Consider the following 20,214-nt stretch of genomic DNA (forward strand, 5'->3'; position numbering starts at 1 on the left):
TTGTCCCAAATTAAGTTTAGGACTGAAATGATGGGGAGAGTTTAATTTTTGTGTTAATTTTTCCTCCTGTTCCTGATATTCTCTGGGTGAGGTTGGGAAATGCAAGGCTGGGATTTGGGCTGGAATAAAAACCAAATATTGGCTCTGGGGGTGGAGGTGAAAGCAGGATATTGCAGCTGTGCCTCTCACTGCTCCCAGGGGATGGTTTAAAGTAAAGAACAATTAATGGGGGTGCTCCCAGGGGGATTGGAGAGCTGCAGGGGCTGTGGCCATGCAGTGACATTTGGGATTGTCCTTCCAGCTGGGATCCTGCTGCTGCTGCTGCCTTTGGGTTTGTCACCCTGGGCTGCTCTTCCTGCTGCTGCTGCTCTCAGAGCACATTGCTCTCACCCTGCTGCCTCCTCTGCCCTTTTTCTGTGCTCCAGAGCAGGGAATGCAATATTCTGTTCTTGTGCTGCCATTGCACACCTGGAGAGGAGCAGGGGGTGTGGGAGGGAGGAACTCAGCAGGAATCCTCAGGTGCTCTGAAGGGCTTTGCCCTCACAGCTCACTGAGCATCTCCTTCCTTTCTTGTTCCCTTTCAGTGAGTCGTTCTTACACTGTAATTACAATTAAAACACTGGAAGTACCAGGTAAACATGATAAACCTCAGAAACCAGAGTTCTTACACTGCAGTTACAATTAAAACACTACAAGTACCAGGTAAACCTAAGAAACCAGAGTTTTTGCACTGTAATTCCAATTAAAACATTGGAAGTACCAGGAAAACATGATAAACCTCAGAAACCAGAGTTCTTGCACTGCAACTCAAATTAAAACACTGAATGTACCAGGTAAACCTGAGAAAGCAGAGTTCTTGCACTGTAATTCCAATTAAAACACTGAAAGTAGCAGGAAAACGTGGTGAACCTGAGAAACCAGAGTCCTTGCACTGCAATTCCAAATAAAACCCTGGAAATACCAGGAAAACATGATAAACCTCAGAAACCAGAGTTCTTGCACTGCAATTCCAATTAAAACACTGGAAGCCCCAGGAAAACGTGGTAAACCTGAGAAACCAGAGTTCTTGCACTGCAATTCCAATTAAAACATTGGAAGTACCAGGTATACCTGAGAAACCAGAGTTTTTACACTGTAATTCCAATTAAAACACTGGAAGCCCCAGGAAAACGTGGTGAACCTGGGAGCCCTGTCGTTAACTCATCAAAGTCACCTCAATATTTTGGCTCTTGCAGCCCTTAGCCAAAGTCACCCCAGCACACCCTGAGTTGGAGAGGACTCAGGAAAATCCCCAAACCAACTGCAGGACACCCCAGCAGTGCCTGGAGTGTTGTTGTTGCCAGAATTGAGGAGATTGATGTGCAGAGTGAAGGAAATCCAGAACACACAAATGCTCAGGGCCATCAGCAAGCAGGGTCAGCTGCAGCCTGGCCCTGGGTGTTCATCATCCCAGGGATTAACCTGGCCTGCTGCTGCTTCCAGAGCTGCTCCTGGAGCTCAGGTATTGTCCCTGGAGCTCAGGTGTTGTCCCTGGAGCTCAGGTGTTGTCCCTGGAGCTCAGGTATTGTCCCTGGAGCTCAGGTATTGCCCCTGGAGCTCAGGTGTTGTCCCTGGAGCTCAGGTATTACTCCTGGGGCTCAGGTATTGCTCCTGGAGCTCAGGTGTTGTCCCTGGAGCTCAGGCATTGCCCCTGGAGCTCAGGTATTGCCCCTGGAGCTCAGGTACTGTCCCTGGAGCTCAGGTATTGTCCCTGGAGCTCAGGTATTGCTGCTGGAGCTCAGGTATTGCCCCTGGAGCTCAGGTATTGCCCCTGGAGCTCAGGTATTGTCCCTGGAGCTCAGGTATTGCCCCTGGAGCTCAGGTATTGTCCCTGGAGCTCAGATGTTGCTCCTGGAGCTCAGGTATTGCTCCTGGAGCTCAGGTATTGTCCCTGGAGCTCAGGTATTATTCCTAGAGCTCAGGTGTTGCCCCTGGAGCTCAGGTGTTGCCCCTGGAGCTCAGGTATTACTCCTGGAGCTCAGGTATTGTCCCTGGAGCTCAGATATTGCCCCTGGAGCTCAGGTGTTGCCCCTGGAGCTCAGGTGTTGCCCCTGGAGCTCAGGTATTGTCCCTGGAGCTCAGGTGTTGCCCCTGGAGCTCAGGTATTGCCCCATGAGCTCAGGTATTGTCCCTGGAGCTCAGGTGTTGCCCCTGGAGCTCAGGTATTGTCCCTGGAGCTCAGGTGTTGCCCCTGGAGCTCAGGTGTTGCCCCTGGAGCTCAGGTATTGCCCCTGGAGCTCAGGTATTGCTCCTGGAGCTCAGGTATTGCCCCTGGAGCTCAGGTATTGCTCCTGGAGCTCAGGTGTTGTCCCTGGAGCTCAGGTATTGCTCCTAGAGCTCAGGTATTGCCCCTGGAGCTCAGGTATTGCCCCTGGAGCTCAGGTACTGTCCCTGGAGCTCAGGTATTGCCCCTGGAGCTCAGGTACTGTCCCTGGAGCTCAGGTATTGCCCCTGGAGCTCAGGTATTGCTCCTGGAGCTCAGGTATTGCCCCTGGAGCTCAGGTATTGCTCCTGGAGCTCAGGTATTGTCCCTGGAGCTCAGGTATTGCTCCTGGAGCTCAGGTATTACTCCTAGAGCTCAGGTATTGCTCCTGGAGCTCAGGTGTTGCCCCTGGAGCTCAGGCATTGCCCCTGGAGCTCAGGTGTTGTCCCTGGAGCTCAGGCATTGCCCCTGGAGCTCAGGCATTGCCCCTGGCTCATCCCTGCCCCGTGCAGAATGCTCTTTGGGGTGCCAGGAGAGCCCTGCAGGGCTGAGCTGGGCTCCAGGCTGGCTGATCCCAGCACAGCTCAATAAAAGGGGCCGGGGTCACAGCAGGCACTGCTGGCAGGGCTCAGAGTTGGACATTTCTACATCCAGATGAGGGGCTGGGCTGAGATTATTCATGGAAACTAAAGGAGAAAAACTTATTGGAGAAATCCTGCCTTTGGCCTTTAATTTGCACCCCAATATTCTGAATTTTGTGGTTAACACTCAGTTTTATTAGCTCTTTCTGCTTAATTGTAGTGCCACTAATTTCAAGCTTTTTCTGTCAGCAGTTGGAGCAGATTGTTGTGATATTTCCCTCCTGTGAGGAGAAGTTCTGGAGGAGACACAAGAAATGGGAATGCAGCAGAATTGCAAAGCTGGGAGAAAAGCAAAGTGCTGGGCTGGCCAGGCTGGGGGATTCCCTGGGATTACAGATCTGTGCTCACATTTTGGTCACTCCTTTTGGTGGAGTCACAGTGGTTTCAGCACAGATTAAAAACCTTCCTGGGTTTAATCCAGTGCAGTGCTGTCTGAATTTACAGCCTGCAATGTGATTTTCCTCCTACAGGGCTCCTTTTGCTGGGGTGTTTTCTGTGTGCAGCATAAATTAAATAAATTAAAATAAATTAAACATGCTGGGCACGTGGGGCCTGGGGCCACTGCTCTGACTTCAGTCAAAGCCAGAGAGAGCAGTGCTCTGGGGAGATGGAAATCAGAATATGGCACTGAAAGGAATAAAGAACCAACCCTGAGCCCTGTCTGTGCCCTGGGTGTTGGGTCTGTGTGGAGAGGATGAATCTCTGTGTGTGCCTTCTGTATTTTATTGGGTTTTTTTCAGAGATCTTTTCCAACAGCAGTGTCACATCCAGCAGGACTCTGGTTCCCTTTTCTTGAATTCCCCCTCTATCCTGTATTTTACTGCATGAGGAGAGGTGTGAAAATCCAGTTGTGTTTGGGGTTTGCTGGAGGTTTTTATTTGCTGCTTACATGGAGTAAATTCTTACATGTCTTGGAGTAAATTCTTGCATGTCTTGGTGTAAATTCTTTCATGTCTTGGTGTAAATTCTTGCAAATCTTGGAGTAAATTTTTGCAAATCTTGGAGTAAATTCTTGCAAGTCTTGGAGTAAATTCTTGCAAGCAGGAGTAAGTTATTTCAAGGAGTGTCTTGCTTGTAGAGACCAGGAGAGTTTCAGAGCTGACCTCCTGACAGTTCTCTTAAATTTTAGGGCACAAACGCTCAGCTGAGACGTTCTTTGTCTGCCTTGCATAACTGATGAGCTGCAGTGATTAAATTTCTGGTGTTTGCTGGGCTGGATTCCCCCTGGTTTCCAGGAGACTCCCCAGAGGAGGGGATGAAGCCTTTCCTGGCTCCTGGCAATCTGGGAGTGTTTATCCTGTCAGTCACAGCTGATGCTTGAGGCCTTTGGATACCCTGGCTGGGTTCAGATTCTTTTTGTTTCTCCCTTGGCATCACTTTATTTCTGAGCTGTAAATGATGTCTAAATTTGGGGTTGTGTAAACTCTTGCTGTTGTGTGCCCTGGAGTGGCTGGGTGAGGAGGGGCTCTGATTTATTGCTTTACCTTGGCTTTATTCTGCCAGCCTGGGAGTTGGACTCGTGGTGAGCAGCAGAGAGCAGCAAACAATCTCAGTTCTTTCTTGCCTGGAGGGATTTTTGGTTCCTCTGCTTGCTGAGCAAATAGGGCACTGTATTAGCATGTTGTTCTTCCCAGTCCTTTGCCTTCTGTCTTCATTGTCATAATATTTCAGATTTATTCAGCGGGTGCTGTTGATGATTTTAATAATCCTGGTGATATTCTGGAGGCTCTCTCAGCATGGTGCTTGCAAAAGGCCTTGCAATTAGCACCCACAAACCCCAGTGGTGTTTGCAGAGGCACTGATGTGTTTAGCAAGCCCCCAAATTCCCAGGAACATCTCCATGGTCTGCCCTGTGCAGGGCTTTGCCCAGGGGTTTATCAGCAGCACTGAAGGCTTGGCTAAAAAATGATAAAAATGGTAAATCCTGGCACTGCTCTTGTTCTCTCACCTCCTTGTGCCTTCTGCTCTCCCCATTTGGTCAGTGGAGCAGCCTCCCCATGTTTTCACTGTCAGTTAATTTATTAATGAAATTTCTTTGTGGAATAGCAAGGAAAAATGAGACTGTTCCATCTCAGTGTAAGGCAGCATTTGTAATTCCTGTTTCTTAGAGCAGCCAGGCTAAGGCTGGGATTTCCAGTCCAAACTATCTAAACTCAGCTACCACAGAATTCCCAGGTCCCACCAGGTATGAAAGATTAATTGGCACATTAAATAAACTGTTGATTTCTGACACTTTACACTTGGCAGAAGAGGTTCCAGATATGAATTTAAACTACTAAAATCTCCAAAGCACTTCTGTGAGCCGCAGCTCACGAGAGCTGTAACTCTCTGAAATGCAGGAGCAATATTTGATGTTTTCCCACTGCCAGAGGGCATGGCTGGATGGGATCTGGGGAATAAATCCTTTCCTGGGAGGGTGGGGCTGCTCCTGGAAGTGTCCAAAGCTTGGACAGGGCTTGGAGCAGCCTGGGATGGTGGGAGGTGGAGCTGGATGAGATTTCAGAGCACATCAAAACCACACCAGGGTGAATTGGAGATGGATTCTCCATCATCAGCCAAGTCCTGTTGTCACTGCTCAGAAAATTCCACACCAAAATCCACTTTTTGTGCATTTACACCCAGGGGTGCTTCAACAGGATATCAGGGCTGTGTTTCTGCATGGTTTGACCTCTTTGGAACAGAGAAAAGAGATGAAAACCACACTCCATGGTTTCTGGAATAGAAGGAAGAGGTTTGTTTTCCTCCTGAGAGTTCCTGTGTGAAGCTGTGAGAGGCAAAGGCAGAAATGATTCTGCAGTGTGGGATGGGATGGGATGAGTGTGCTGGAGCTGGGCTGTGCCTGCCTGGAGAGAATCTGCAGTGGATGTTCAGCTGGAGTCAGTGATTTCTGGGGAGAAAACACTGAATTTCAGGTTTGCAGCTGGAAACATCCCCTGAACTAATCCAGCACCCAAAAAAGGCTGGGGAAGAATTGTTTCCAACACTTGAGGATCAAATCTGGGGCTGGGATGCTCAGGATGGAGTGAGGGGATGGAGCTTGGGGATTGCTCCCTTTGAGGAAATCCAGGGAGCTCCTGCAGCAAGGTCAGCCTTCAATCCTGAGCTTCTGCAAATCCTTAAAAAAAAAAAATCCCAAATTTACAAAACAAAGTTTTGCTCATTTTCTCTGTGTTCTGCCCGCCACTCAGTGTCACCCACCCAGATTTCCCTTTCAGCAGAAGTTTGTAACTTGCTTGGTTTTTAATTAAAATTGTCCATTCTCTGATTTAATGACTCCATAAAACATCCTGGCTTACCCTGCCTCAGGTGAATGAAAATATTTGCTGTGGTAAATAGGACTATTAGTTTTATGATCCACAGTAATAAAAAGCTTTTATCAAGAATGTCATCAAAAGAGGCATAAAATTGTGTTCCATGTAAAAATACTGAGATGTCTGGGAAGTTTTACTGTGCTTCATAAATTTCTGCAGGAAAAGGAGTTAACAGTATCAGTTTCTGGTGTGCCTTGTGGTCATTTAAAATTTAAAAGGGTTGTGAGCAGGTCTTGTACATGGAAGGATGGGGTCACAACGTGGACATAATTGGAATTATTCCCTTTTCCCTGCACAGATTCCCTGCATCAGCTTGGACATGTCACTTTGTTCAGAGGCAGAATAATCCTGGCTGAAATGAAGCACAGGAGAAGCCTCTCTCAATTCCCTGCCTGTGTTTTTGTGCTGCCCCAGCTGCCTGGGCCCCTGATTTCAGCTGCTTGGCCAAGCACATCTTTCCCTTTGGAATGTTCCCAGGGATTGCAGGAGGGCAGAGCTGGGTGGGTTTTGGCTGGGATTACCAGATTTGTGACACCCCCAGTCCCTTGGAGGGTGTGCTGGGTGAGACCCACAGGACAGAGGTTCCTCTCTGTGCTGTTGGACGGGATAATTTGAATTATGTTGGGTTTGGCAGTGGATATCTGGTTCCCTCACAGCAGTGAGTGAATTACCCTTCTCCCACCCCAGCATCCAGCAGCTCCTACTGGAAATGGGGATTTGCATCCCCTGAAGTGGGCAGAGCTCACAGAAGGGTGGCTGGAGCCAGGACCAGAGCTCCCCTGGCTCTGGGGAGCTGTGCCAGAGCTGAGTCCTTCCCCAGACTCCTCTGTGGATGTGGGATTGGGTTTGGGATTGGGCTGAGTCCTTCCCCAAACCACTCTGTGAGTTTGGGATTGGGTTTGGGATTGGGCTGAGTCCTTCCCCAGAGCCCTCTGAGAGTTTGGGATTGGGTTTGGGCTGAGTCCTTCCCAGAGCCCTCTGTGGGTTTGGGATTGGACTGAGTCCTTCTCCAAACCCTTCTGTGAGTTTGGGATTGGGTTTGGGATTGGGCTGAGTCCTTCCCCAGAGCCCTCTGTGAGTTTGGGATTGGGCTGAGTCCTTCCCCAAACCCCCCTGTGAGTTTGGGATTGGGCTGAGTCCTTCCCCAGGCCCCTCTGAGAGTTTGGGATTGGGTTTGGGATTGGGCTGAGTCCTTCCCCAAACCACTCTGTGGGTCTGGGACTGGCTGAGCCCTTCCCCAAAGTGAGTTTGGGATTGGGCTGAATCCTTCCCCAAACCCCTCTGTGAGTTTGGGATTGGGTTTGGGATTGGGCTGAGTCCTTCCCCAAACCCCTCTGTGAGTTTGGGATTGGGTTTGGGTTTGGGTTTGGGATTGGGTTTGGGATTGGTTCTGGGGTTGGGTTTGGGATTGGGCTGAGTCCTTCCCCAGACCCCTCTGTGGGTTTGGGTTTGATTTTGGGGTTGAGTTTGGGTTTGGGATTGGTTTTGGGGATGGGTTTAGGATTGGTTCTGGGGTTGGGTTTGGGATTGGTTCTGGGGTTGGGCTGAATCCTTCCCTAGACCTCTCTGTGGGTTTGGGATTGGTTTTGGGGTTGGGATTGGTGTTGGGATTGGGGTTGGGATTGGGGTTGGGATTAGGGTTGGGATTGGGTTTGGGATTGGGGTGCAGGTTGGGGTGCTCCTGCCCTGCCCTGCTCAGGATGCAGGTGAGGAGCATCCCTCCCCTGCAGGGCCCCAGCTGGGTTTGCTGCTGGATTTTGGGGCTGCTCAGGATGCAGGTGAGGAGCATCCCTGCCCTGCAGGCCCCCAGCTGGGTTTGCTGCTGGGTTTTGTTCTGCTCCTGCCCAGAGGTGCCCCTGGGGACAGTGTGGGGTGCTCGGTGCTGAGCTCCATTCCCCACTGAACAGCCATGCCTCCTCCATCCTGGCAGATTTAGGGAGGGGTTGCCATGGTGATGGGGGAGGAATTGGATCTGCAGCCCAGCTGGGATCAATCCCAGCTGCTGCCTCCTCCTCCTGAGCAGTCAGCGGATTTTTAATAAAGTGACCGTGTGCAGGAGCCTTGTCTTTGTCTTGTTAAGCCTTTGTTGTGGATTAAATCCCGAGGGCTTTCACCATAATCTGCTCTGCTCACAGGCTTTACAAACCCCGCCCCTGCTCCACGAACTGTGCCCATTAGATCCAGCAGATATTTCCTTCCTGATGGTTTTTATTTCTGGAATTGAGTTTAATTGGTGAATGGTTGCTAGAAATGAAGGAAATTAAAGGTGCAGCCTGTGAGGATGGAGCCACGGGTTCAGTCAGGCTGAATCCATCCATGCTGTGCTTTATTTCCTAAATATTTTTGGTATTTTTTTGGGTTTTGGATTTTCTCTGGGCTTTGTGTAATAATGCATCATTACCTGGGTTAGCTGTGACAGGAGCACAGGGGTTCCTGCTGCTGAGACACCCCCTGAGCAAAGCCCACCCAGATCCCCTGGCTCACAGGGCCAGCCCTTAGAGCTGAGTTTAACCTCTCAGAGGAGCTGCAGCGTGGACACATCACAGGGATCAGTGTGGGATCACCCCAGGGTGGAGAGAGCTGAGGCCACAATGATTTCAGTCCCTATTTCCTTCCAGCTGGGACCTTGTGGGGTCAGTGCTGAAGTGCAGGGGGCTGGAAGGGAGCAGGGGGAAGGATGAACTCCCATTTATATAGAACATATATAGAATATATATGGTGAATCCATAACTGAGTGTATTCAGTGCTCCAGGACATTCCTTGTGTGGAGCCAGGGCAGGGTGAGCATTCACATCCCTGTTCCTGGTGTGTCACCTTTGCAATTTGGGCAGCCACAGAGCCAGTTCCCACTTTGAAATGACACTTTATTTACTGCCCAGGTACAGCCTCCTGCCTAAACCTCAGCCTGAGCCCAGCAGGGACACAGCCTCCCTGCCTATTACCAAAATCACAGCTTCATTTGAGTTAATTTCTTTTGTTGAGATGCAAAACTAATTATATTGAACTACAGATGAACAGGAAGTTGCATTAGCAAATTTGTTGTTTTATTTTTTTTTTCTTTTATTTTTTTTAATCAATGGGGAATTATTCAGCATTTTTTGGGGGCTGGGGAACTTTATAAGCAGATAAAAGATATGGGGGAGGGCAGAGCTATAAAAAGTGTTATTGTGTGATTATGAAGAGGCCTTTTAATGCAGTTATTATGTGATGCTAAAAAGGCCTTTATTGCTTCAAGTTGGAAGCAGAATACAAATGGGCCAGCAGTGTCTATTAAATGAAGAGTGGAAAAAATAGTCCCCATTTCCCTGAGCTGCACAGCAAAACCAGCGATTAAACAGAGATTAAAATCAGCAGTGCTGCCTTTGTTGGAGTGAGCACGGGCTGGGCAGGGAGCGTGAGGAGCTGGGGAGGGCCCAGCACTGCCCATGGTGGGGCTGTGTTTGTGCAGGGGACAGGGCTGTGACAGGGCTGGGACAGGGCTGTGACAGTGCAGGTGACAATGCTGGTGACAGAGCTGGTGACAATGTAGGTGACAGTGTAGGTGACAGGGCTGGTGACAGTGCAGGTGACAGTGCTGGTGACGGTGTAGGTGACAGTGTAGGTGACAGTGCAGGTGACAGTGTAAGTGACAGTGCAGGTGACAGTGCAGGTGACAGTGCTGGTGATGGTGCAGGTGACAGTGTAGGTGACAGTGCTGGTGACAGTGTAGGTGACAGGGCTGGTGACAGTGCAGGTGACAGTGCTGGTGACGGTGTAGGTGACAGTGTAGGTGACAGTGCAGGTGACAGTGCAGGTGACAGTGCTGGTGATGGTGCAGGTGACAGTGTAGGTGACAGTGCTGGTGACAGTGTGACAGGGCTGGTGACAGTGTAGGTGACAGTGCTGGTGACAGTGCTGTGACAGGGTTGGTGACAGTGCAGGTGACAGTGCAGGTGACAGGGCTGGTGACAGTGCTGGTGGCAGTGCAGATAACAGTGGAGGTGACACTGCAGGTGACAATGCAGGTGGCAGTGCAGGTGACAGTGCAGGTGACAGTACAGGTGACAGGACATTTATCAGGACATTTATCAGGACATTTATCAGGACGTTTTCCAGCATTTACCAGGCCAACCTGCTGAACTGCAGCCAGGAGAACCAGGAAAGTGCACTGGGATTATCCCAGCTCCAGTTATTGCTTCCAGTCTCCTTCTGGAGGGAAGTGCTGTGTCAGGGTGGCTGTTGGCTGAGGGAATGGCTCAGAGAACCCTGGTGCTCTGTCCTTTCCCAAGTGCTCCTCACTCAGAGAACCCTGGTGTTGTGTCCTTTCCCAAGGAGGGCAGGCAGTGCTCCTCACTCCAATAACCCTGGTGTTCTGTCCTTTCCCAAGTGCTCCTCACTCAGATAACCCTGGTGCTCTGTCCTTTCCCAATGCTCCTCACTCCAACCAATAATCCTGGTGTTCTGTCCTTTCCCAATGCTCCTCACTCCAATAACCCTGGTGTTCTGTCCTTTCCCAATGCTCCTCACTCAGTGCTGGCCCAGCCCAGCTGTTTCCCCAGCACTTGGAGGAATGTTGCCATTGGCACACGCAGCCAGGTTCTCATTTCTGAAGCAGGGCTTGTTTCCTAGAACCCCAGGTGTGCTTGGCAGCTGAAATAATGCCTCTGTGGTCTGGAGGTAAAATTAGCTGCTCTGGGAGAGAGATTTTCAGATTTCCATGCACTACATGAAAACACAGAGGGTGTTTTCCGAAGAAAACCAATTTTGGCGTCCTCAAATTCAACTTGACCTGGGCTTGTTAGGCCACAGATCTGCTGTGGAATTAAGCTATAGCTGGAGGAGGGCCAGAATCCAATTACATTTTCTGCCTAATGGGTCATAATTTATGCAGTGAAGAAGGAGGCAGGGATGTTGCTGGGGGCAAAGGGCACTGGGGCTGCGTGGATGTGCTGCTGGTAACTGGGAATGGGGAGGGCAGGGGTGCTGTCCTTCCTCTGGTTGTTAAAATATTCCTCTAGTGTTTAAAAACTTCCTCTGTTGGTTAAAACCTTCTTCTAGTGGTTGAAACTTTCTTCTGGTGTTTAAAACTTTGCTCTCTTGGTGAAAACCTTCCCCTAGTGTTTGAAACCACCTTCTCTTGGTGAAAACCTTCCTCTGGTGTTTGAAACATTCCTGTCTTGTTTAAAACCTTCTTGTGGTGTTTAAAACCTGCAGTTCAGATCAGAGAACAGGTGTCATCTGGACTGTAAATTGAATAAAGGCTCCACGGGCATTGTAAGGGTGGCAGAGGTTTTTTGGTGGGACCACAGCCTTGTCTAACTGTGCTCATTCCCTTCCAGCCTCTCTCCAAGTGGACATCGTTCCCAGCCAGGGGGAGATCAGCGTTGGAGAATCCAAGTTCTTCTTATGTCAAGGTGTGTGCTGGCTGAGGGCGCCTGGCTTGATTAAGTTAAAAATGAAATAAACCCTGCTGGGGTGTCAGTGCTGCTGTGGGGTCTGTCAGTGCTGCTGTGGGGTCTGACAGTGCTGCTGTGGGGTCTGTCAGTGCTGCTGTGGGGTCTGTCAGAGCTGCTGTGGGGTCTGTCAGAGCTGCTGTGGGGTCTGTCAGTGCTGCTGTGGGGTCTGTCAGAGCTGCTGTGGGGTCTGTCAGAGCTGCTGTGGGGTCTGTCAGTGCTGCAGGGCTGTGTCAGAGCTGCTGTGGGGTCTGTCAGTGCTGTTCTAGGGTCTGTCAGTCCTGCTGTGGTCTGTCAGTCCTGCTGTGGGGTCTGTCAGAGCTGCTGTGGGGTCTGTCAGTGCTGCTGTGGGGTCTGACAGTGATGCTGTGGGGTCTGTCAGTGCTGCTGTGGGGTCTGTCAGAGCTGCTGTGGGGTCTGACAGTCCTACTGTGGGGTCTGTCAGTGCTGCTGTGGGGTCTGACAGTGATGCTGTGGGGTCTGTCAGAGCTGCTGTGGGGTCTGTCAGTGCTGTTCTAGGGTCTGTCAGTGCTGCTGTGGGGTCTGTCAGTGCTGCTGTGGGGTCTGTCAGTGATGCAGGGCTCTGTCAGTGATGCCGTGCTGTCAGTGCTGCAGGGCTGGGCTGTGTCAGAGCTGCAGGGCTGTGCTGTCAGTGATGCAGGGCTGTGTCAGTGCTGCAGGGCTGTGCTGTCAGTGCTGCAGGGCTGTGACAGAGCTGCTGTACTGTCACTGCTGCAGGGCTGGGTAGTGTCAGTGATGCAGTGCTGTCAGTGATGCTGTGCTCTCAGTGCTTCAGGGCTGTGGCAGTGCTGCGGGGCTGTGTCAGGGATGCAGGGCTGTGTCAGTGCTGCAGGGCTCTGTCAGTGCTGCAGGGCTGTGTCAGTGCTGCTGTGCTGTCAGTGATGCTTTGCTGTCAGAGCTGCAGTGCTCTCAGTGCTGTAGTGCTCTCAGTGCTGCAGGGCTGTGCTGTCAGTGATGCTTTGCTGTCAGAGCTGCAGTGCTCTCAGTGCTGCAGGACTGTGTCAGTGCTGCTGTGCTCTCAGTGCTGCTGTGCTCTCAGTGCTGCAGGGCTGGGCTGCCTCACCTGCCTGTTCTCTCCCCCACAGTGGCAGGGGAGGCCAAGTTCAAGGACATCTCGTGGTTCTCCCCGAACGGGGAGCGGCTGAGCCCGAACCAGCAGCGCATCTCGGTGGTGCGCAACGATGACTTCTCCTCCACCCTCACCATCTACAACGCCAACATCGACGACGCCGGCATCTACAAGTGTGTGGTCAGCAGCCCTGAGGAGGGCGACTCCGAGGCCACCGTCAACGTCAAGATTTTCCGTAAGGAGCTCCTGCCAGGCTGCTCTGTTGGACACGATGGGCTGGGTCGGGGGGAAAGGGGGGAAGGAGGGTGGAAGGAAAGGGGGTGTGAAGGTGCAGCTTTCTTTTTGGTGTGAAAGGGAAAATGGGAATCAGGGTGAATTGGGTGGTCAGGACATCTCCAGCATTCATCCTGAAAGGCAGCAGAGCAAGGGGTGGAAGGAGAAGATTGTGGTGCTCCTGGCTGGAGTAACAGAGGAGCTGGTGTGGGTGGCACACATTCTGATGTGAAGAGGAGCCTCTCCCTCCCTGCTGGGCAGCCCCAGGCTCACACCTTGCAGTGGGGATTGCTCTGAGTGGGAATTCAGCCACAGGGCTGGGTGTGGATGTTCTGTGGGCACTGCATTCATTCAGACCTTTATCCTCCCCTGGGAACAAGGAGACTCCTGGGGCTTTGGGGGTTTCCTGCTTCCCTCAAGCTGGAGGCAGGAGCACAGCTCCAGGTATGCTGGAAAGCTGCAGTGACCTTCTCCTTTCCTTGCCTGCAGAAAAGCTGATGTTCAAGAACGCCCCCACCCCTCAGGAGTTCAAGGAAGGGGACGATGCTGTGATCGTGTGTGACGTGGTCAGCTCACTGCCCCCCACCATCATCTGGAAGCACAAAGGCAGGGATGTCATCCTAAAAAAGGATGGTAAGGGCTTGGTTCTTGTCCACTCTGGGGTCAGATGTCCATCTCCCTCGCACACACAGTGCTGGTGGTCACTGGGAGAAGCAGTTTGTGCCTGACACGAGGCCATGGGATGTGAATTTGGTTACCTCAGCTGCTGTGGTGTGCCAGTGGCAGGACAGTGATGTTCCCACAGAAATGGCCATCAGGCTTTGGCACTGGAATCAGCCAAGGAATGCTGGAAAAAAAGTACAGATCAAAGAAGTGCCATCAGACAGAAAAGCTGGATGTTGTGGCACCCTCCAGCCTTTAAGAGGAAAAGGGGCTGAGAGCTCCTTGAAAGAACTTTTCCCTTCCTTCCCAAGTGCTCCAGGCAGCCGTGTCCAGAGGGGCTGGCAGAGGCCCTGACCCCAGCTGAGCACACAGGTGGGGCTGGAGCTCTTGGGCAGCAGGGATGAGTCCCAGACTGCTCAATGGAAACATTGATCTGTTCATCTCCCTGAGCCCAGCACAGCACCAGAGCTGTTGCTGCTCTCCACAGATGTTCCTTCCAGCTCCATTTCATGCTGGGGAGGGAGGTTTTAATGCACCAAACCCAGGAGGGGCGAGGAGAGGAGAAGAGGAGCGAGCTCCCTTTGCTTTTGTCCTTTGCAGTGCGGTTCATCGTCCTGTCCAACAACTACCTGCAGATCAGGGGCATCAAGAAGACAGATGAGGGCACCTACAGGTGTGAGGGGAGGATCCTGGCCCGTGGGGAGATCAACTTCAAAGACATCCAGGTCATCGTGAACGGTGAGGGCTCGGGCTCAGAGCAGCACCTCAGCCCAGGCTGCTGCTGCCTCATTCTCAGCATCCTCTTCCTCTACTGTGTCCTGTGAAAGTGCAGTGGAGTGCAGTGAGTGTTTGCCTGTAGGATAAAAGCACGTTGAGAAACCTGAAGCTGAGAGTGAGGAGCTGAGCTGGTGGCACTCACAAGGTGTCTTGGCCACCACACTGAGATTTTTGTGTCTCCCCACCCACTGCCCTTTCTCCCCTGTGCTGATGACTCTGGACATGCCCAGACCCACTGACTGTGGCTTCCTGCTCTTGCAGTGCCTCCCTCGGTGCGTGCCAGGCAGAGCACCATGAACGCCACCGCCAACCTGAGCCAGTCTGTCACCCTGGCCTGCGACGCCGACGGCTTCCCCGAGCCCACCGTGACGTGGACAAAGTGAGATCTGTGTGCAGTGTCCTGCTGGGCTGGGCTGGGGAGGGATCCCGAGGCCTGGAGAGCCAGGGGAGGGCAGGGCAGGGAGTGTTCTCACTGGGATGAGCTGGGTTCTGCTGTGGGTTAGGCAGGGAGCACAGAGCCCGCCCTGGGAGGAGAATCAGAGGATAAAACTGTTGGCTGAGATAGAGTTCAATAAAGCAAAGCAAGTCAAGGAATTCCTTCAGTGCTGCCATCTGGGCTGTGTCCCCTCCCAGCTCTCTGCCTTTCCCTGGCAGGCAGTGATTCACTCTCCAGGGACACTGTCCTTGGAATTCTGTAGCCTTTGCTGAAGGTTAGGAGCACAAATTAACATGGAAAAGCTGATGGCAGCTTGGAGTGGTGCCTTGGTGTGCAAGAAGCCACCTTTGGTGGGGTTCCAGCCCTGTGGTGTGCAGGAGGTGAGAGTTCAGCTGCAGGAAGGGTTGGGAATAGCTCAGGCTGAGCTCAGGAAAGGTTGGGAATAGCTCAGGCTGAGCTCTGGAAAGGTTGGGAATAGCTCAGGCTGAGCTCAGGAAGGGTTGGGAATAGCTCAGGCTGAGCTCTGGAAGGGTTGGGAATAGCTCAGGCTGAGCTCTGGAAGGGTTGGGAATAGCTCAGGCTGAGCTCTGGAAAGGTTTGGAATAGCTCAGGCTGAGCTCTGGAATGGTTGGGAATAGCTCAGGCTGAGCTCTGGAAAGGTTTGGAATAGCTCAGGCTGAGCTCAGGAAAGGTTGGGAATAGCTCAGGAATGGTTGGGAATAGCTCAGGCTGAACTCAGGAAAGGTTGGGAATAGCTCAGGCTGAGCTCTGGAAGGGTTGGGAATAGCTCAGGCTGAGCTCAGGAAGGGTTGGGAATAGCTCAGGCTGAGCTCTGGAATGGTTGGGAATAGCTCAGGAATGGTTGGGAATAGCTCAGGCTGAGCTCAGGAAAGGTTGGGAATAGCTCAGGCTGAGCTCAGGAAGGTTGGGAATAGCTCAGGCTGAGCTCAGGAAGGTTGGGAATAGCTCAGGCTGAGCTCTGGAAGGGTTGGGAATAGCTCAGGCTGAGCTCTGGAAAGGTTGGGAATAGCTCAGGCTGAGCTCAGGAAAGGTTGGGAATAGCTCAGGCTGAGCTCAGGAAGGGTTGGGAATAGCTCAGGCTGAGCTCTGGAGCCCTGGGCAGAGGAGAAGGTGCTGGTCCCTCAGCAGTGACTGCAGGGACAGCCTGGCATGGCTCTGGCAGCACAGCCCCCTGTGCTCTGTGCCCCCAGGGATGGAGAGCCCCTGGAGGAGGTGGTGGATGAGGACAAGTTCAGCCTCAGCTACGACGGCTCCGAGCTGCAGATCCGGCGCGTGGACAAGAGCGACGAGGCCGAGTACATCTGCATTGCTGAGAACAAGGCTGGCGAGGCTGATGCCACCATCCACCTCAAAGTCTTTGGTAACTGCCAGCAAAATCAGCCCACAGACACCAGGGGTTCCAAAAAGGAGACAGAGGAGTCCTTTATTCCAGTGGAGAGGCCATGGGGCATTCCTCTGGGGTCTCTCGAATTTTTGGAGGCTCAGCCTCCTTTTTATCCCAATTTCCCTCTCTCTGTCCCCATTGCTGAGGTACTTGAGAGGTACAGACTTCCCAAACACTGATACCTGAGATTCCCTTCTAATGTATAACCCTCCCTTTTAATTTTTAATTCTTATAGAATTCATGGTTTTTCCCCATTGTTTCTTTCATCTTTCAGTATCCAGTTTCATTTATCAGCAAACCTACAGTTTGTTGGTAAAGGCAAATACCTTCTTCCCTTTTTTCAGTAACCAGACAGCCCCTGAGCACCCCCTGGAGCCCAGCTGGGTGCTGGTCACACCACTGGGAGCTGCTTGTCCCAGTTAGTGCTGCTGGGGTTTGTCCCAAACTGCTGCACCTCTGCCATTGTGTGTGTGGGGAGAGACTCATCCCTGCTCTCTGCTGGAGCACAGGCAGGGCTGCTGGGATCAGAAATATCCCTTCAGCACCTGAGTGGGGCTTGCTGCAGCCTGGCCAGGGAATGAGCTGCACCCCACCACTGTGTGAGGGGAATCAGGGGCTCTCCTGCCTGCCAGGAATCTGGAGGTGTTCAGGGATCTGGGATTCTCTGCCTGCTGTGCAGCCCCTGACAAAGCTGCTTAGCCAAGGGCTGATTTGGGGCAGGGGGTGGAAGAGGGAGCTGGTGATCCCAGGGGCTGTGTTTGTACATTCCTAAATGGGTCCTCTCTCAGGAGCCTCAGCTGTGGGAATGAGGAGGGGATTTCAGGTCTTTCACTTCTGCAAGGAGGTGCCCTGGTAAAAGTCACTCTGCTCCTTCCCTCCCAGCATTAATGGTCCCAGTTCTCCCCAGTGGTTCCAAACCCTGCAGGTGGCAGACAGGCTTCACCCTGAGCCCCACCTGAGCAAAGGTTCCTTGTTCTCCTCCTCCCCAGCCAAACCCAAAATCACCTACGTGGAGAACAAGACAGCCATGGAGCTGGAGGATCAGATCACGCTGACCTGCGAGGCCTCGGGGGACCCCATCCCCTCCATCACCTGGAGAACCTCCACCAGGAACATCAGCAATGAGGAGAAGGTACAGCCCTTCCCCGAGCCCCTGGGGTGGTGGGCTCAGCCCAGCTCCTCCCTGCCTGTCCCTGGCCTGCAGCTGCATGGGGTGCACGTGGAGGGGCTGCTGTCCCTTCTGTGAAGAGCCACCTCGGCTTGGAGCAGCTGGGGACGTTCTCTAACTCCTGCTCTATTCACTGGGGGGAGAATTCAATGGGAGAGACCCTGAACCCTCTCCAGAGGAGCTCCTGCAGCTGCAGGAAGTTTCTGGCAGGTGGGAATGAGCAGCCTGAGCTGTCCATCCCTCTCCAGGATGCAGTGGATCCAAAATGAGCCTGTTCATTCCTCCTCCGTGCTGTCCCCTGGCACTGCACATCCCTGAAGCACAAAAGCCTGGCTGCCTTTTGTGCTCACCTGTTTTGTTGATCCCATCAATACCATTTTGTTCTTAAAAGGCAAAAATAATTAGCAGTTTTTTTCTTCTTGAAAGAGAAGAGTGCTGGTGTTGTTATTGATGACAGCTCCTTTAATTAGTCGAGGTTAGGCTGTGCTGCTGAACTGGAGATGTTTCATCAGTGATCAGGAGGCAGAGATGGAGCCAGAGAATGCCTAGACAGAAGAAGTTATTGCTAATTAATAATCTCCCAATAACAGGATGCTTCAGGGCTCAGCTGCCTTGGCCATGCCAGAGGTTCTGGAGGCAGCAGGTGACACTCTGAAAGTCTTGGAGCAACAGAGGTGTCCACTGTCCCTTGTCCCCACAGCTGCTGTCCTGCACTGCAGCTCCTAAATGAGCTTTTTTAATTGCCCCCATGACGTCAGCCCCTCCCCACAGTTCATGTGTAACTTTATTAATCGGTGCCAGAGTTTTCCAGCTTCAGTTCTTTCTTTGGGATCCCAGGGCTGCTGTGAATCCCTGCAATGTTCAGGGAGAGGTTTGCAGTGCCTGCAGGAGCTGCAGCCTGACTGGGGGCCTGTTTGGGCAGCATTTGAGGTTATTTATTCAAGGGTTTGTCTCTGTTAGAGAGCCCTGGGAGGTGCCAAGGGCTCCAGTGCTGCTGGCTCTGGAGTTTGGATCACAGCCATGGACAGAGCTTGGGCAGGGAGGAGAATTTAAAAAATAAACCAAGTTTCAGAGGAGGCCCCCCCCTGCAGCCCAGTTAGACCATCAAGAGCTCAGGGGCAAAACTGCTAACTAATTTTTGCTGAATTTTGACACTCAGCTTGGTGCTCTCAGGTTGGTGATCAATAGCAAGGGAATTGTTCATACTCTGACACTTCCAGATGGGGGAAGAGCCAAGGTTTGAGGTTCTGCCATGTGTTCATGGGCTGGTTCAAACCTTCAGGGCAAGCATTATTTTATCACATCCCATGCACTTTCTGGGCTGGATTGTTGTGTGTGTGTGTGTGTGTGTGTGTGTGTGTGCGTTTTGTTCGGGTTTGTCTTGCACTTTCTCATTCTCTCTCTCGTGCTCTAAGCTGAGGTAAATGTTTCAGATGTCCAGAAAATCCTGAGGTCAGAATAGCTCTACAAATATTCTACTACAAATTCTATTAGAATATTTAATTCTGTTAAATATTCTAATATTAAAGTGCATATATTCAGTTCATTCTCCACTTTCTGTCTGTGGGACAGCACAGGGAAGGGGATGGTCTTTGATGCAGGACTAACACTGCTATTTTAAGAATTATCAAGCCTGCTTTTGACTATTTCTATTATCCAGCTGCTTGGATGCTTCTCTCTTGCTTCATGTTTGCTCTTGCACTCATCCCTCAGTGTAGATTTTTAGAGGTGTAGGGATCCCTTACCTCCCATAACATTCTGGAATGCCCAGTCCATCCTCCCTCTGGTTTTCTGGGTTCTGTTGCTGCCCAGCAGCCTCTCCCAGCTCTGTGTTGTTGGCAGCCAAAGCAAATGGATGAGTTTGTAGTGATTTAGGAACCTGAAGGTGCACCAGGGATTCCCTCTGATTTCCCACATGGGGCTGGTCTGTCTGTCTTGGTGAGGAAGAGTCAGTCTGGAATTCTCTGGGGTGGGGAAGGTGGCTCTGCCTTTCCCCACCCTCCCAAGGGCCATTGCAGAGACAGCAAACTCTGAGGTTTGGGGATGGGCTTTTCTCCTTCTGCTCTTCCTTTAGGCTGACCCCAAGGGATAAAAAGTGTCCCCCTGTGCTGAGAGTGGCAGGGGACTCCCAGGGGACTCCCTGGGCATAACTGGCACTGAACTAGGGATTATTCTGAATTACTGGGCTGCCTGTTCAGCTTCCAGGCTCCCTGTGCACAGCAGGATATTTCCCCCCAGGAATGAGCAGGGCCTGGGAGTGTCCCAGCCCCTGCAGGGTTGCTGAGCCCCACCCCAGACAAACCATTTGCTTTCTCAGAGGCATTGTCAGACGAGGCTGTGTGTCCCATCTGTTGCTATTTCAGTCTCCAGTGTTCCCTGCAGCCCCGTGGCACAGGGCTCTGTTCTTGGTTCTCATTCCCTGAGCCTCCATCTCCATCCCTGTCACTTGTGTGTGCTGTGACATCCCCACAGTGTCACTGTGCCAGTGATGCCATCCTGGCTCTCGTGTTAGCAGGTGATTTTTGACTCCTCAGCTGAAATAACAGAGACCAGGAGATACCTGAAATATCAATTCCAGGGGGGGGAAATGGAACACAGCAACTTGTGAAGCACAGGAACGTGGTCCATGCTGCTGGTGGCTTTCTCTGAGTGGGAAATATTTGCTTTAATGTGAGGTCTGGGCATGTTTCACTGCTGTGGGGCTGCTGCCATCCCTGAGCACAGGGAGCTGAGCTGGGGGCTCCTCTGCAGCTCTGGGGCACAGCCTGCATGGAAC

General features: G+C 51.9%; 1 protein-coding gene across 15 annotated transcripts in view; it reads left to right on the forward strand.

The window, feature by feature from the left end:
• The window catches only part of NCAM1 (neural cell adhesion molecule 1), a 92,728-nt gene that overhangs the window by 35,028 nt on the left and 37,486 nt on the right, over nt 1-20,214 (forward strand). For all 15 annotated transcript variants that reach the window (XM_033081618.2, XM_033081626.2, XM_033081619.2 and 12 more), the window contains exons 2-8: nt 11,513-11,587; nt 12,733-12,951; nt 13,479-13,622; nt 14,253-14,390; nt 14,691-14,808; nt 16,077-16,246; nt 17,260-17,402. In XM_033081618.2, coding sequence (XP_032937509.1) covers nt 11,513-11,587; nt 12,733-12,951; nt 13,479-13,622; nt 14,253-14,390; nt 14,691-14,808; nt 16,077-16,246; nt 17,260-17,402 — 1,007 coding nt within the window. The remainder of the gene's footprint in view (nt 1-11,512; nt 11,588-12,732; nt 12,952-13,478; nt 13,623-14,252; nt 14,391-14,690; nt 14,809-16,076; nt 16,247-17,259; nt 17,403-20,214) is intronic.

This window comes from Catharus ustulatus, chromosome 28 (assembly GCF_009819885.2).
Source record: "Catharus ustulatus isolate bCatUst1 chromosome 28, bCatUst1.pri.v2, whole genome shotgun sequence".
NCBI classification, from domain to species: domain Eukaryota; kingdom Metazoa; phylum Chordata; class Aves; order Passeriformes; family Turdidae; genus Catharus; species Catharus ustulatus.